The sequence below is a fragment of the Manis javanica genome, chromosome 5 (assembly GCF_040802235.1).
Source record: "Manis javanica isolate MJ-LG chromosome 5, MJ_LKY, whole genome shotgun sequence".
NCBI lineage: Eukaryota > Metazoa > Chordata > Mammalia > Pholidota > Manidae > Manis > Manis javanica.
The window spans coordinates 27,735,928-27,753,288 of NC_133160.1; the positions used below are offsets into that span (position 1 = coordinate 27,735,928).

At 49.8% G+C, this 17,361-nt stretch overlaps 1 protein-coding gene across 21 annotated transcripts in view; it reads left to right on the plus strand.

The window, feature by feature from the left end:
- SIRPA (signal regulatory protein alpha) overlaps positions 1-17,361 on the plus strand; it is a 75,973-nt gene that overhangs the window by 20,469 nt on the left and 38,143 nt on the right. For 19 of the 21 annotated variants that reach the window (XR_012131486.1, XR_012131488.1, XR_012131492.1 and 16 more), the window contains 5 exons: positions 3,211-3,531; positions 4,111-4,440; positions 6,333-6,440; positions 9,049-9,073; positions 15,945-15,984. Coding sequence is in view for 6 of the 21 variants with exons in the window: in XM_073236823.1 (XP_073092924.1) it covers positions 3,211-3,531; positions 4,111-4,440; positions 6,333-6,440; positions 9,049-9,073; positions 15,945-15,984 (824 nt within the window). In the remaining 15 variants the exon portion in view is untranslated. Of the gene's footprint in view, positions 1-3,210; positions 3,532-4,110; positions 4,441-6,298; positions 6,441-9,048; positions 9,074-15,944; positions 15,985-17,361 lie in introns of those variants that run through there. The other 2 variants (XR_012131500.1, XM_073236828.1) reach the window with 2 other exon arrangements.

Below are 17,361 nucleotides of genomic sequence, written 5' to 3' on the forward strand. Positions count from 1 at the left end.
CCCCTTGTTGCTACAGGGTCACCTGGCCGGGGCACTGGCAGATGACTGCTCCCTGTAAGTGCTGAAGTCAGGATCAGAGGGAAAGGGGGGGAGGTGTCAGCCCTGAGGGTGGGGCGCTTGCTCAACTGTGGACATGAGGCTTGGGGGCCCAGGACACCCCCTGGGACGCAGTGGGGTGAGGAGACAGCCCCTCTCTACTCTCAGCCTCCATTTTCTCACCTGTGAAATGGGGATACCACGGCCTCCTGTTAAGAGAGTTGGGCAGAGTTGGGGTGCTCTGTCTGAATCACCCAGCACAGAGTAGGCGTCCCCAGATCAAGGTGTTACTTCAAGGTCGTGACCCAGTTGCTGGGCCTCAGTTTCCTCACCTGCAGGAAGTGGGCAGTCACACCAGCCTTTGTGGTAACGTATGAGTTGCAGGGCCTGGTGAAGGAGCAGACCCCCTGGAAGCGATGGTGCTCTCACCCAGAGCTGCACCCCTGGGCAGGTCTGATCCCCTCCAGGCCTCGGTTTCCCCATCTGAGAAGTGCTGGTGTTCACAGCTACTTTTCTCGGGGCTGGGTGGAAGGGGACAGAACAGCATGTCTAGAAGCCCTGGAAGTGGTGGTAGTTGGGTGTTTCTGGGCATCAGTGCCCTTGGTTGGGAGCCTGGGCCAAGCCCCACTTCCTGGACTCCCATCCCAGCACTGCCACTTCCGGCTCTGTGACCTCTGACCAGTATCCACACTGGGCCTCGGGGTTCTCACCTGTCCATGACTGTCCCGACCTCACAGAGCAGCTGCCAGGATGAATGAGGGAAACATGTGAAGAGCTGCCAGAGGAGCAGGTGCCAGAAATGCAGACAAATGTTAGCTAAGATATGCCGAAGCCAGGTCACTGTTCTCTCCAGGCCTCAAGTATAAAAGGGGTTTGGGGTCGGGGTGGTGCCCTGCTACCTTGGCTGTGCATTGGAATCACCAGGGAAACATTGAAGAGATCCACAGTCCTGGTTCCACCCTAGAAATTCTGATCGAATAGGTCAGGAGGCTGAATTCCTTATGGAGAGGATGCTAATGTGCAGCCAGGCAGAACCTTGAGCCTGGTGCTTTCTGAGGTTGCACAGGAAAAGTTGTATTTTTTTCCCCCTGGCAAACGTGACTCCCACATTGCTGGGGCTCTAAGAACAGTTCTCCCGAGTATAGGTGCTTCTGAAGGGCTTGTGCCCAGTGCCAGCTCACTGGAGCCCAGGAAGGTAACTGAGTGCAGTGGCCAGGACCTCCTCCCCGGGGCACACTTGGGGCAGTAGCAGCTTCCTGCCCTTCCAGCCCCAAGGAGGAGGGGCCCCGACACTGTCAGATCCCAGCTTCATTCATTCATTCATCCCCATTTTTAAACGAGTGTGTCTAAACAGACTAGAATCCGTGCAAATACTTGCTGCTCATCCCCAGAGCCTCACTGCCTCCACACACCAACTGTCCCTGATGAAATCTGTCCTTCCTCCTCTCAAAATACTTCCAGTTTCCTGTAAAGAGCTAACCTGTGATCTTGTGTGTGTTTTGAAAGTCTGTTTGCCAGATTTGTTCCCAGAGGGCATTATTAAAACAAGACAGAGAGAATCATAATTTGGTGGTTTCTACTGCTTTTTTACTGCTTTTCTGGTTGTTGCTCAGAGGCTGCAGGGGGCAGGGCTCTGGGACTTCTCTTGGTGTTTCCTTCATGCTTTTGTTTTGCCTTCTTAAAGCCAAAGAGCAATTAGGTAGCTTCAGAACCAGCAAGAACCAGATCTTACAACAGTATAGGTGTTATTTATTAATCGCCTACTATATGCCTGCCTCTGTGTTGGACATACACCCTCACTTGTCTTAGAGGTTCATGTTTTTATTTGCTTTGTACAGGTACACACACAGGTTTGAGGATAAAGAACAGAGGCACTAAAATCAGTCGTGTGCAATGAGAGGCGCTCTGCCCCGTACCTCCTGTGTCCCTGGGCCAGCTCTGTTCCTCCCTGAGCCTCATCCCATAAATGGAACCAGACTCGGGCCCCCTTCACAAGGATGGGGACAGGATTAAGAGCACAGGGACGCAGAGAGATCAAGCCAGGGTCAGGAACCCCAGACTTTCTAAAAATGGCCACTGATCACAGCGTCTCCTCCCTCTAGGGGCATCCAGGCTGCTGGTGTTTCCATGATGTGACTTATTCAAGTGACACCTCCTTACTATGTCCTCAAAATGTTTGATGAGTTTTAGAAAGCAAGTTAAATATTTCCAAATGCAAATATTTGTCCTATTGACTGTCTGCCAACGGTTAGAGAAGGTGCTCGGTAATACCTAATAATTTGGAGACACCCTGTGGGACCCTCTGCAGGGTGAAATGCTGTCGCTGATGATCACTGACAGTGTTTGCTGTCAGTCTTTCTGCTGCTTCATAGGCCTGTGTCTGTGCCCTTGAAATTAATTAACAATTAAGAAATTGACCACCTTTGCTTTCTCACCACTCAGAAATCTTTGTTTTCAACCCCAAAACTGACCCAAGAGAAGAACCCCGGTTCAGAGAAACCTCCCTTCTGTTTCAAAATCTTGTATTGGCACAGATTAGGCCCTGCTGGGACATTTGTGGAAAGAATGAAAACTAAGGAGAAATTCATAAATACCTGAAGGGACACTTCTGGACATAAATTAAGTCTGGGTCAAAGGTAGTTCTATTTCTTTCGGTTTGTGAATCATCTTCTGTTTTATTAAAAGAAAGCATGTTTCAATTGACCGTAAAAGCATCCCCAGGAAGGAGACACAACTGCTGCCTCTTGTCCCCTCGCCAGCCTGGTTCCAGCTTTCTTGGCCGTCCTGCTGATCCACTGCTTCCCCTGCATTTACTTCTCTAAACCCTTACCCTGACTTTGGTATGGTTTCCAGGGGAGGCCAGTTAGGAACAGTCAGTACAGGGTGAGAACGGTCAGTAACTTTGTTCCTGTGCCCAAATGGGCAGGAAGTCACCTGGCAGAGGAAAGAAGGTGGACGTGAACCAGGGCTGGACCTGCATATGGCTCTGCCCTACTGACCCTCCCGGGAACCTTGGTCCTTCTGTGTAAGGTGAGGACGGCGACCCCGCCTCCCAGCACCATGACAAGGATTAGATGATAGTGTGTTTCACACACACTCTTAACAGCGTCACACGCTTATCGTTAGTAGTGATAATCACAGTCATGCTATTTGTTTATAAATCTCCTTTTGTAGCCAAACCCTCTCCCCCCGTGGTCTCGGGTCCCACGGAGAGGGCCACGCCTGAGCAGACAGTGAGCTTCACCTGCCAGTCCCACGGCTTCTCCCCCAGAAACATCACCCTGAAATGGTTCAAAAATGGGAACGAGTTGTCGGCCTCCCAGACCAACGTGGACCCAGAGGGAGACAGCGCCTCCTACCGCATCTCCAGCACAGCCGAGGTGGTGCTGGCCCCGGGGGATGTTCGCTCCCAGGTCATCTGTGAGGTGGCCCACGTCACCCTGCAAGGGGGCTCCCCTCTTCGTGGGACCACCAACTTGTCAGAGACCCTCCGAGGTAGATGCCCCCACGCCCAGCCCACTCCTGCGCCCAGGCCTCCCCCTGCTCCTCCCCTTGCTTTTTGCTCCAGGCTTGAGTCACCTGGAGTCCAATGTCTGCCAGTCCTCCCCAATCACCAGGCGCCTGGATGTGCCGGTCACTTACTGCTACTTGAATGGCAGCTGCCAGGCCAGCCCCTACCAGTGCCCAGCACTGAGCTGGGTAGTTGCATTTACTTTACCAACAGCAACTCACAATTACTGAGCACCTTCTGAGAGCCAAGCCCCTTGGGGTTGGTGATTTCGTTTATTTTGCTATAGTTATGATGTTACTACTGCCTGCCAGGGGCTGAGCTTGTGATTTCACTCATTTTTACCTTAAAGTCTTTTACCTGCCAGTCTTTGAGCACCTACTGTGTGCCAGGCACTGTGCTTAGTCATTTCATTCATATGCAAAGAGCCCTCAGTGTCTGGGCCATCACTGCATGCCTAGCACCGTCCTGGGTGATTCCCTGCCCTGGGGGAGCTGAGCTATGCAGCCCATCCTCTGTGATCTGTCTGTTCATAAGGTCAGAGCTTCTGCCCTGTGCTGTTTCAGTTCCGCCCCGTTTGGAGGTTTCCCAAAGCTCCGTGGCAGGGAACCAGGTGAACGTCACCTGCCAAGTGAAGAACTTCTACCCCCGGCACCTACAGCTGAGCTGGTTGGAGAACGGCAATGTGTCCCGAACAGAAACGGCCTCAAACCTCACAGAGAACAAGGATGGGACCTTTAACTGGACAAGCTGGCTGCTGGTGAACGTCACTGCCCACAGGGAGGACGTGGTGCTCACCTGCCAGGTGGAGCATGACGGGCAGCCGGCGGTCCGCAGAACCCACACCGTGCACATCTCTGCCCACAAGCAGGACAAGGATACAGGCCAAATCCCGGGTGAGGCCTCCACTCCCACTCTTTTTAAACTTCATCTCTTTTCTTGATGTTGAAAGTAGTAATTCATCCTTATTATAGAATAATCGAGAAGTCTATAAATATAAAGTAGAATTTTGAAGTCAGCTCCCCTCCCCCATATCCCATATGCCAAGGGTCACCACTGTGAGAGTTTGTACATATCTTTGTAGATGTTTTGACATAAATATGGATTTAGGAGAGAAAAAAGGGAGGAGGGAAGGGTGTCATCCTGTCACAGCACCCTGCCTCTTGCTTTCTTCACCTACCAATCACTGCTTCTTCCATCCATGTCACCCCACCACCCTCGTTTTCTTTCTTTCTAACCTCTGCCTAGACATCCTGGCTGCCTGTGCCAGCCTGTCCCCTGGGAACAGGGGCTACAGACGGGGGGCTCCAGGATGTTTGCAGCTTATCTTAAGTATAATCACTGCTGAATAAACATCCTTGAATACCTTCTGTTACACATGCAGCTATTTCTGTGGGATGTTTTCCCAAGGAGCTTTTCTTGGCCAAAGTGCATGCCCATGTAAGTTGATGATAACACTGCTATTCTCCTGTTAGAGTAAAAGCTGTCAGGGTATCATTTTTCTCAGCCCCCTCCCAACCTGTTGTCAATGTATTTCTGTTCTAACTTTAGAATGGTAGCAGCTAATTGGCGTTTAGGGATGACCGCAGGATGTCCATCACCTGTCATTAGCATGGCTATGCCTTATATGTAGTGGACCCTTTGGATGGATTACAACAGAGGCCACTTCTTTCCTTCATGCATCCTTCAAGGGAACAGGAAAGTTCTAAAGCCCCGGGGCCCTGTCAGATTGTCCCTTTGATATCACTGGTACCTGGTTCATATAGGATGAGTGCTACTGAGGGAGACAGGATGTGTGGATTTCTACTCTGGTTCTCTCACTTGTTGGTAACCTTGGACAAGTCAATGCCTCTCTCTGGGCCTCTCCACTTGCCCATGGCAGCGTTGAAGAAGAGTTTCGTGACTGCTCACCTTTGAGTCAGGATGCTAGGGACATGGCTGTCTTGTTCAGGATTTTGGCTTCAGGACTTGGCACACAGCTTAGCACATGGGAGATGCTCAAGAAATACTTTAGGAAGGATGAAAGAGTGAGTTATTTGGTTTCTTGGTGAGTTAGTGAGTTAGTTCTCAGCGATATCCAATGAGGTGGAGATCACTGTTGCCCTTGAGAACACAAGAGGAAGCCAGTGTGTGGAGGGAGGTTTGAATGACTTGCTCCCAACTAGGGGCGTTGATTTGAACCCACATCCTGTAGCCCAAAGCCTCCTGACTGCCCGCTCTGCTGTAGTACAATCCCCTCCCTGTGCCCGAGAGCCAGCCCACCCACACTGTCTCCACTTCAAGTGTCCTGGGTTCAGAGCTCCTATGCCCAGGTCTTGGCACAGATCAGTGGACAGCCCCTGAGAGCCCTGCAGAGTCCAGAAGCTCCTCCTCACTGCCCCTGTCCCCCAGCCACTGATGATACCCCAGTTGCAATTCAGAGTTTCAGATGACCCTGCGCCACAATGGTGGCCCCTCTGTGGTTCATTTCAATGAGATGGAACATATTTCTGCCCTCGAGACTGAGATTTCTGCCCATATGCTGCAGCCAGAGTTCCTCTATGGGTGTCAGCAACAAACATTTTCCCTCCTGGCCCCTTGGCATGGATTCTGCACTGCCCATGGGTGACCCACATGGGGAAGTGCATGCAGACTCACTGAAGTGCCCGTGTGGCTCAAAACATCTGAGAAGGACCAGCCAGATGTTCTCAGTTAATGATGTCTGTGTACTGGTGAAAAGGGGTGGTGGGTTTAAGTTTGACTGTTTCTAATTAGTGTACATGAAGCTTCTATTCCGTGTGGTCCCCAGAAAAGTCTAACGGCTGGAATATCTTTATTGTGGTGGGCGTGGTTTGTGCCTTGCTGGTGGCCCTGCTGATCGCAGCCCTCTACCTCCTCCGAATTCGACAGAAGAAAGGTAGGTGGAGTCCCCTCTCCCTCTGCAGGGTTTTCCCCTGGGCTGTCCTCCCCAGACAGAGAGACCGCAAGAGTGCTTTGGGCTAACACACAGCCTAGGCTGCAAGGATGTCCAGTTATTTGCAGTAACAAGAAGTCCAGAGGTAGCTGTGCCATGGCTGGTCAGCACCTTCACCGGGCTGGAATCTGGGTGGCCCCCTGCCCTCTGTGGCTGCAGCATGGCCACTGTGGCTCCAGGCCTCACATCCTCACAGGACCCCTACTGAGGTGGGAGGCAGGGAGATACCAGGGTGGCCAGAGGCTCTCGGAAGAAACATTATGTCCCAGGAGCCCCCTGGCAAACTTCTGCTTTCCTCTTGCCTGTCCAGGTTACATGCCCAGCCCCTAGGCAGGTGGCTGGCCAGAGTGAGGATAACACCACCACTGGCCTCCGAGACTACTGGGAGGATTCCATGGTGGCCACATGTAACTCTTAGGAAAGTGCCGGGCACACAGCAAGTGCCCAATAAATGTGAGCTCCTGCCATTAGTATTGTGTGTAGGCCCAGAAACATGAGCCGCCTCCCTGGCACTTTCTCCCCATGTGGCGGTGGCCTTTGAGTCCACAGCAGGAGGGTACAAGGTCAAATCCAGGATGTTGTGCCCTTGATTGTGTGTATGTGTGTGCACATGTGTGGTAGTCATTGCTGTGGCAGGCCTCTGACTTGAGAGTCAGACAGACTGGAGTCCCAGACCCTTCTTATGTACTCTGACCAGTCAGTTTGGCCTCCACAAGCCTCGGTTTCCTCATCTGCCAAATGGGTATGGCAACTGCCTATGTTGCAGGACAGTTTGGAAACACAAATCAGTTCATGTGAGATAACAGCTCTGATACATTTGCAGACTTCAAAAAGTACATGTTCTCTTTTCCACTCTTGGAAGAGACCATTTAAAGGCAGTGCTGCTAAAACTTAAACTACAAGTGATACATTTCTTGTCTCAACCTAACGCACCCACACCCCATAGATAAAATTGGAACTCTGATATTTTCTTTTTTGTCATATTCTGCACTAAATTCTCTTTTAAATGCTAGTTGTGACCTACCATGTGCCACCGCCTGCAAAATACAAAGTTCTGTCCTGAGCTCTTCTGTGCCCAGACCCCCAAGCTGAGCTCAGAGGAGCATGTTGTGCCCTTCTGCCCACCCACCCTGACACCCCCCCAGGTTTCCTTCCCTCCTGGACCTGCTGGAAGGACCAGCTGTGCATGCTGGCTGAGCCTCAGGCTCTCCGCTCAGAAGGGGACAGTCAGGCCCCTGCTTCTCTGGAATCCAAAAGAGGTTCCTCCAGGTGATCCACCCAGGGTTTCCCTAAAGTCCCTGGAAAACCTTCGCACAGGAAAGACTCCTCCTCTGAAGGTCCCAAACCTATTTTACAGATGAAGAAACTGAGGCATGGGAAAGCTATAAAACTTTCTCACAACTGGTGAGTGGTAGGGCCCGGATTCAAACCTGGGCAGTGAGTCTCCAGAGACCACTTTTGGGACCACTCTGCACATATATCCACCCTAATGAGACACCCCCACCTCCCCCATTAGCCCCGGAGGGGTCTGCCCATCCTTCACCTCAATACTCACAATAAAATGTCCTCTTTTCAACTCTACCCCTTACCAGCTGGGTGTCTCTATGGTTGCCTGTTGTCTTTGGTATAAGAGGAGGGTGGTCAATGTCCCATCACTGGACTCCCTCAGACAACTCAAATCCCAGCACTTTGCCTTCATTCAGACATTAGATGCAGGACTGCAGCCTTCCCAACTGGCACCCACTTACCTAAAGATCCAGTACCTGCCCAGGCACCAAGCATTAACCTGGCAGTGAGAATTCTTGCACTGTGGCAGCCTCCAGTCTGTTCAGATGTGGGCAGAACACATCTGAGTGTGCATGTTGCTTTTTAATTACACTTTAGAGTGAAATAGGAGTCAAATGGTGGCTGAATTCAGGCGGCTTCTCTGTGGGATGCCCATATCGCAGGTTTAAAAATCTGTAAACCAGATGGACCCTTTCTTTCCTCCCAAGATCCTTTTTTGGAAAGTGCTGACATGAAAAGAGATGGATGTCCAACCCTGTGAGCTGGAAGCTGAAATCCGAGCTCAGGGAGGGAAAATGACTCACCCAGGGTCACATAATGAGTGAGTTGGTGGCAGAAGTGGGATTCACACCTGCTCCCCCAAACTCACAGCCCTGCTAGAATCAGTTCTACAGCAGTGAAGGGCCCTGACTGGGACCAGGCCGGTTGTAGTGTCTCAGGTAAGGTGTGTGGTACCTGGAAGTGAGGCACAGACATAGGCAGGGCAGTTGGCCCCTCCTAGGCTGAAGGCTGCTTTGGGATCTGACCTTTGGCAGCTCCCAGAGGTGAGAAAGTGGAAGACTCAGCTCACCAGTCTTCCTTGTTGGAAGATAATGGCCCACAGCAGGGTGAGCATGGAGGTTTCCTGTGGGTTGAAGGATATGATTTTACAATTCCTTCCATTGTCCCTGGAGTCAAACGTTTGATTACCCCCCACAAAAGAAAGTTACATAAGAGAAGTATGTTTCTAGGTGAAGTAACTGGCTTTGTTTCTTTTGTCTTTCAGCCAAGGGCTCCACTTCTTCTACAAGGTAAGTCTGTGTCAGCTCTGGGCCAGAATGCTTTGGCAATTGTCATTTGGTTGTTTGACAGCCCCCAAAAGCTGCAAAGCAGAATCCATGCCCACTGGCTATCTCTCCTGTTTCTTTCCTTTGTAAGCTTCTCAAGCCAGGTCCGTTTTTAATTATCATCACAAATAAGGGGATTTGAGGGGATTTCAGTGCACAGAAGCTCTGATATCTTACCTGCTGTCCACAGACAGCAAGACCCTTATCAAACCCTACTTGGACTGTGACAGAAGCCTCCTGCACATGCTGCCCCTGATCCAAGTCATATACTTCGCTCTTCATTCATTATATGTTTATTGAGTACCTAGGCATGAGTGGCCCTGGGAACACTGGGGTGAGCAGGATAGAAAGCATCTGTGCCCTCCTGAAGTCCGTGGCCTAGTCAGAGGCTAAGGTGATGACTTTACATCCCTGATGGTACATTAGTTTGTTGATTCATGTTTTCAGTGATTTTTGCTGAGTTCCTACTATGCACCAGCTCTTTTCTGGGTGCTAAGGATACAGAAGTGAACACAAATCAGTCCAGGCCTTCATGGGCTCAGTTGTTGGTGAAAGAACCTGGTAGTAAGCATGGAAGCAAGGATGTGTAATGTCATGTCAGGTGGTGACAAATCAAATACAGCAAGGGGATAGAGGTTAATGGCAGGGGTGTCTCAGGCAGGGGAAGGGGTTGGCTCTTAAAAGGGGGTATAAGCAGGGACCTGAGCTAGGGAGCTGTGAAGAAGACGTGCCTACTGGGTGAGAGAGTAGGTATGACCAAGGCCTGAGGTGGGATGTATGGGGGTGCAGAGGGACTAGGAGGATGGGGGAGGCTGGGGCAGAAGAAGCATGGTGAAGGGCAGGTACTTAGGACGGTAGGATGCAGGTCTCTTAGTTGAAGCCCATACAGCCATGTTGGTTCAAGTCAGGTTTTGCCACCAAAAAGGTTTTGCAAATCATTTTATTTCTTTACAACTTCGTGGATTTCAAAACTGTAGAGCAGGAACTAAGGATTTGTAAGAGAGGCCATTAGTCCAGGGCCTATGGCCCTTGGAAGGACTCAGGGTTTTTCTCCCAATGACACAAGGAGCCACAGGAGGGGGACCGGGCCGTAGGAGGTCGGGGTGGAGTCAGAGAGGCTAGAGAGGAGGCTGCTGCAGTGGTCCAATCAGGTGACAGGGGCCTGGGCCAGGATGGTAGGGTGGGCTGAGAAATGGTCAGATTCTGGATATATTTTGGAAGTAGAGCCAAGAAGACTTGCTGATGGATTGGAGAGTCAAGGACAATCCAAAGACTGGGGGTGGGAGAGGGGAGGAGGCTGTGTGTGTGTGTGTACATCAAGTATGTGCCTCCCAAGGGCAAGACTTGGCTTCTATCATCTGCCTCAAAACCTGTAGTGGTTCCCCATGGCCGTCAACATAGTCCAGATGCCCTACGGAGGCCCTCGTAGTCCTGTCCCTGCTGGCTCAGACAGGGTCACTTCTGGCCACACCCCAGAGTGTGCTGGGACAGCCACGTGCCCCGCCTGTGCTTCCTTCCACACCCTGCGTCCTTGCTCTCCCCTCGCCCTGGCGTGCTCCCTCTCTCCCTGAGATGTGCTGCCCCACCCCTGCTCACACACCACCCAGGTGTGACAGTGCTCCCAAAGCTGTGGGACATGGGAGCTAGAGTGGGTACTCCCCCTCCCACCTGGTCCCTCCTGCTCCTCCTCCTGGGCTCAGTGAGAGCATGGCCCCCCCAGAGACAGGGCCCCTCCGAGGAGCTCTCCTGGTGCTCCTCCACTGACACCACAGTGTGTTCAAGCTGTCTCTGCCCTTGTCCCTGTATAGTAATCCAAGCCTCTTGAGGGACCATTGCCCTCATTTCCCTGCTAATAGCCACTGAACTTGGCACCATGCCTAGAGTGAAATAGGTGCTCAGTAAAGGTTTGTCAAATGAATGAATGAACACCATCACAAACCACTGCAGCAATCCCCAATTTTCCTTCTTTGTACCCCTGCAGTGCTCTTTTCTTGGTGGCTTCACAGACTCAAATATAGAAAGATCTTTTTTTTTTTTGGTATCATTAATATACAATCACATGAGCAACACTGTGGTTACTAGTTTCCCCCCATTATCCAGTCCCCCCAACATACCCCATCACAGTCACTGTCCATCAGCCTAGTAAGATGCTACAGAGTCACTATTTGTCTTCTCTGTGTTATACTACCTTCCCCGTGCTCCCCTCTACATTATGTGTGCTAATCGTAATGCCCCTTATTTCCCTTATCCCTCCCTTCCCACCCATCCTCCCCAGTCCCTTTCCTTTTGGAAACTGTTAGTCTATTCTTGGGTTCTGTGAGTCTGCTGCTGTTTTGTTTCTTCAGTTTTTGCTTTGTTCTTATACTCCACAGATGAGTGAAATCATTTAGTATTTGTCTTTCTCCGCCTGGCTTATTTCACTGAGCATAATACCCTCTAGCTCCATCCATGTCGTTGCAAATGGTAGGATTTGTTTTCTTCTTATGGCTGCTGAATAATATTCCATTGTGTATATGTACCACATCTTCTTTATCCATTCATCTACTGATGGACACTTAGGTTGCTTCCATTTCTTGGCTATTGTAAATAGTGCTGCGATAAACATAGGGGTGCATATGTCTTTTTGAAACTGGGCTCCTGCATTCTTAGGGTAAATTCCTAGGAGTGAAATTCCTGGGTCAAATGGTATTCCTATTTTGAGTTTTTTGAGGAACCTCCATACTGCTTTTCACAGTGGTTGAACTAATTTACATTCCCACCAGCAGTGTAGGAGGGTTGCCCTTTCTCCACATCCTGGTCAGCATTTGTTGTTCCTAGTCGTTTCTATATTGGCCATCTTAACTGGTGTGAGGTGATATCTCATTGTGGTTTTAATTTGCATTTCCCTGATAATTAGCGATGTGGAACATCTTTTCATATGCCTGTTGGCCATCTGAATTTCTTCTTCAGAAAAGTGTCTGTTCATATCCTCCACCCATTTTTTAATAGGGTTATTTGCTTTTTGGGTTTTGAGGTGCGTGAGTTCAGAAAGATCTTTTTGTTTCATTTTCTATTTTCATTGTTTTTTACCTGTCTTATCTCCCCATTTAGACAATACATTCCTGAAAGAAAAGGGCAGTGTCAATAATGATATTAACAACCGCATCAACAACTAACATTTATTGAAAACTTACTGTGTCCCAGCAACCAATCTATGCCTTTCCTTGAATTAGCCCATTGGTAATTTTAATTATAGCAAAAACCCTCTGATTTACTATTACCCAATTTAATTGAACGAAGGTTCTCTAACTTGAGTGTGTAGCAGAATCTGCTAGAGAACTTGTTAAAACACGATTCCTGGGCCCACCCTCAGGGCTTTGGATGCACAATTTATATTTCTAACAAGTTCTCAGGTGGTGCTGATAAGGCTGTTTCTGAGCCAGACTTTGAAAACCCCTGTTCTAGAAGGTTATTGTGGTCCCTGCATATGGTTGAGGAAACTGAGGCTCAGAGAAGTTGTGCGACATTCCTGAGGTCCCACGGCCAGTAAGTACTGAAACTACGACTCCTACCCAGTGTCTCTGACCCAGAAGCCCATGCTCTTTATCACTGCTCTGACACCTCTTGCTGCCTATTTTTTCTTCCCCAGAGAAGCTAACCATTTTCAGCCTGTTTTTTGTATTTTTCCAGCGTGAGCCTAGCCTACCAAGGGAGCTGTGAGATTGCTTGCTCCCTTTCATCTCTCTAAACCAAAGCAGTAGCTTTGCACGGTAACGGTGCTTTCCCACGCGGCACAGGCTTCCATTGGCTGGCTGCTATCAGATGCTTTCCAGAGCATTGGCATGGGTACCAACCAAGTGCCTCCTGAGGAGGGGCCTGAGGGGAATGCCGCTGCTTTGAGCTCAAAAGGCCCTTCAGGTTTCAGGGCTGGCAGAGAGACTGGCTATTTCTAACTCCCTGTGTTAGGAATGTACAGGCAGAACATTGTCTATAATCTTTCCCAGCTCAGATGAGAGAAAAATATGTCTCTGCTCCTTAATTGGGCACTGGGGTTCATTCTGTCAGCCACTTGTTCACTCGTCAGACATTTGCTGCATTTATTCTTGGAATATTTAGGGCTTCCCTGATTCTTTCATTTATTCATCTTGATTGAGCCCAGCTCAGTGCCAGGCCTTAAGCTAGGAAATTGCAAATGAAAGTAAAAAAGATGCTAGCACCTGGTCCCTTGGCACCTTTGATCTGATGGGAGAGCAGTTCATTCATACATTCAACAAATACTTACAGCGTGCTAATAATGTGCCAGCCCATTATCGGGTGTCGTGGCTGCAGCGATGAGCAGAGCAGGCTTACCACTTGCCCACATGGGCTCCCGGTCCATCAGGAGACAGGTTCCCAAACAAACTGGGAGGTGAATACACAGGACAGGAGTGCTGACTAAATGAAATATAGCCAGGCATGGAGCAGAGCAGGCGGTGAGGTGCGGTGAGCAATCTGGGAAGGCTTGTCTAAGGAGGTGACATTGAGAAAATAGCCGAGAGACAGAAGACTCCAGCATGAGAATGTCTAGGGCAAAAGTAGACCAGGTAGAGGGAACAGTCAGTGCCAAGATCCTGAGGCAGATGCAGGTGGACATGTTCGAGGGACATGGAGGAAGGCAGGGCAGCTGGAGTGGAGAGAGTGAGGGGAGGGTTGGGGGGAGACCTGGGCTCTGGGTGGGGACAGGTCATGCAGGCCTCGCCAGTCAGGATGTGATTTCACTGTGTGGTGGGAAGGAGTTGAGAGTTTGGAGCCAAAAAATTATGTGACATCACTTATGAATGTGCATGTGGAGAATGACATGCAGAAGGGTCAGAATAGAAGCAGAGACTCCACAGAGGAGACCCTCAGGAGTCTAAAAGCCAGGATGGTGGAGGTGATAGAGTGGATGGGGTTGATATTTATTTTGAGGGCAGAGTCAACAAGCCTTGTATAGATTGTAGAGGGGGCAGAGGAATCAGGAATGATTCCCACTTCTTTAGCCTAAGCACAGGAATGAGTAAGAGTGGTGACATTCACAGAGATAGGAGAGACAAGAGGAGACACAGACAAAAAAATGGGTAACTGCTTCCCATCTGAAATACTGCTCTAAAAGAGAGAAACCCAGTGTTCTGAGAATGGAGTTTGGGGTTCAGAAAGGTTTCCCCAAGAAAGGAGAACTTGAAACAGGATGTGAGGGAAGAGGAGTAAAGCAATGAAGAGGCAAAGAGAGATGAATGTGCAAAGGCCCTGGGGCAGTTTGACTGGTGTTCATTACAGGTCAGTTTTGAGTACCTGTACCCATGGGGTGAGAAAGCCTGGGAGGCAGACAGACAGACACATGAGCCAGAGAGGAAAACATGCCAAGAGGCTTGACATTTTCCTGGAGGAGCAGCCCAGCCATCCCAGCACTGTCAGGAAGCCTTCCCAAGGAGGTGACACCATAGTTGAGTCTTAAAGGATCCACAAAAGTTAACAGAGAGAAAAAGTGATCAAGAGGGTCGTTCAAGGCTGCTGTTGACACGTAAAGTGTGTTGCGTGGAACAGTGCTTGTGAAATATTTGGTGGGTGGATAAGTGGGAGGATGAGGGTGGGGATGAATGAGCCTGGGGGCGTCAGCAGAGACCAGACCATACAGGGCTTACAAGCAGGGTGATGAGTAGTACTTGAACTAGAAGCAGTTGGGAGCCCTGGAAGGGTTGGAAGCAGTAGGGGTGTGGAGAGAGCTGCATGATCTTCCTCACCAGACGATGTCCCTGCTCCTGGAGGGCTGTTTCTGTGGCCACGTGGGGCTCGTCATGCCCCAGAACTGCTTTCTGTGCCAAGATCTCATGCCAAATCCATTAATAACCCTACTGCCAAGCCCAATTGCTCATTTCTGACATTATCCGGGCTAACATCCCCAGAGCTGCAGGCTGGAGAATATACACAACTCCTGCAGAACCACTGGCTCTGGTTCGTGACCGAGACCCTGCAGAGGGCCAGGCCACGGCCTCCAGCTACAGAACCAACTGCATGAGTGGCTTCCTTGATTAGCCAGGACACGAGCAACTTCTCTTTTCTGTGATAAAATAGAGATATGTAGAATATACAGCACTTAGAAAATGTGGAAAACTAGAAAGAAAAAACATCACCCAAAGACCACTGCTGTTGGCATTTTACTATATTCTTTCTTGTGTTATCCACACATATTTCCTAATTGAGATCATTCCACAGAGAATGTTTCCTTTTCACTTATCATTTTAATGTAATCATTTGTAATAAAAAGAAATCTCCTCATAAACCTTACAAATCTTTATCTACAAATCTATTTCTGTAATTTCCTTAACCAGTCCCAACTGGCAGAGCTGTAAGATGTAAACCTCCCACCCCATCTTGTTCCATGACAAATACCTTTGTGCAAAAAGCTTTTTATGTATTTTTAATTTCCCCCCCCAAAAGAAAGTGCAATTATGAGTCAAAAGATGAGGACACCTTCCAAGCTCTTGATTTGCCAAAATGCTTCCCGATAGGGCTGTACAGGTTTGTGCCTCCCACCAGCAGTGTATGTATGAATGTTCTGGTTCCACCATACCCCTCCCAGCACTGAGTGTTGTAATTTTAAACCAGTAAAGTAAGTTAAGAAAAAAACAACCAGTAGTATACATTGCTTAAAATTCCTTTTTAGTGAGATTGACCCTTTTGTCCAAATAACTGACAGGTAGATGGATTTCTGTTGTGAATTGCTCATCCATGTCCTCCACCCTTATAGGAAATGGAACCTAAATGTTATTCTTATCAATTTGCATGACTACTTGAGATAGTGAGGATATTTTTATCTGTGTGTCTGTTTCCTTTTTAGGTTGCATGAGCCCGAGAAGAGTGCCAGAGAAATAACCCAGGTACAGTCCTTGGTGAAATGCCCTTCCTGGGAAACTCGAGGGTGTGACTTCCTTGCACCCACTCTAGTTGCAGATCCTGTTCTAAACTAAGCCTCCTTCCCCAGGGTGGGAGGGTGGAGTGGTGGTGGGAAATCCTTACATTCCTAACTTCCCCCTTGGTTTCTGCACATTCCCTCCTCCTCCTCAGGCCAGGAGAGTCTGTCCCAGCCTCCCTGACTCAGTGCTGCGCATTGCATGACTCCAGAGGCATTCGCAGGTGGTGCCCCTGGAGTCAGGCTGCAGCCTCCCTTAGGGGGGACTATACCGTCCTGCCTTCGTGCTTTTGCCCAGGCGAGTCCCTCCACCAGGGATCCCCTCCCCAGCTCGCTCCTGCCCCCTCCTTGCAGCCCCTGTGCCTCTCACACAGGGTCGCACAAGGCTGCCAAAGTCTCTCTTGCCTTTGCTGATGGGAAGAACCTGTGTCATTAATTAACTCATTCAAGGGTATACACCCTAGAGCTGGCCATTTCCCAGGTGACATGGCTGGCCCATTTCCGGGAAACCTGGCCCTGCTCCTCACAGCTGACACTATCAGACCTGGGAGGCAGAGGGCTCCTCTGCATCTTGGAACCAGACAGGCCCTGCTCTGAACTCGGGACTGGGAGCACCAGCCATCCTTGACATTTCCCTGGTGGCTGTCATCAGTTCAGACGTAATCTGCTGAAGAGCCAGGCGGGTAAAAGGCACGGTTTTTGTAGGCTGAAACACTGTGGCCTGCTCTCCTGACCCACGACAGCCTGTAGCGGCCCTGGGTGCCAGCTCCAGGGGTAATTAGAAAATAAAACAATTTCTAGTCATGGAAGGGGAACCTTCTCCCCAGTGACTTTACCTCTGGACTTCGTTCTGGAACTTTCAGGGGAAATGTTGATGGTGAGAAGAACTGGCCACTGAAACCTGCACAAAATTCACAGTCAGCCAAGACCAACTGAGCACCTACTGTATGCCAGGCCCTGGGCGGTGAACAAGGCTGTCACATCCAGCTTGCAGCCTCATGTCTGGGATTCCCGTGCCAGGCACCAGCCCTTGCCAGGGAGGGAATTCAGTTCTGTCGGGGTGGGCTTCCCAGAGAGAATGGGTGAGCCTGCAGGGTTCAGGGCAGGAGTTGTGTGATAAGACCACAGATGTAGAGCCCAACAGGCTTGGTTCTTTTCCACCTGTGTGTCTTTGACCAAATTATCGAACTTCCTTGGGTCTCAGTTTCTTCACCGGAAAAATGAGGTAAATAATCCCTACCAAGCAGGGTTGTGATAGGGCCTGAATAAGGTGATCCACGTGACAGTGTAGTGCTTATAAGCCACTGGGAACTGAGATCTGTGGTTATTATTGTGGGCCAAGTAG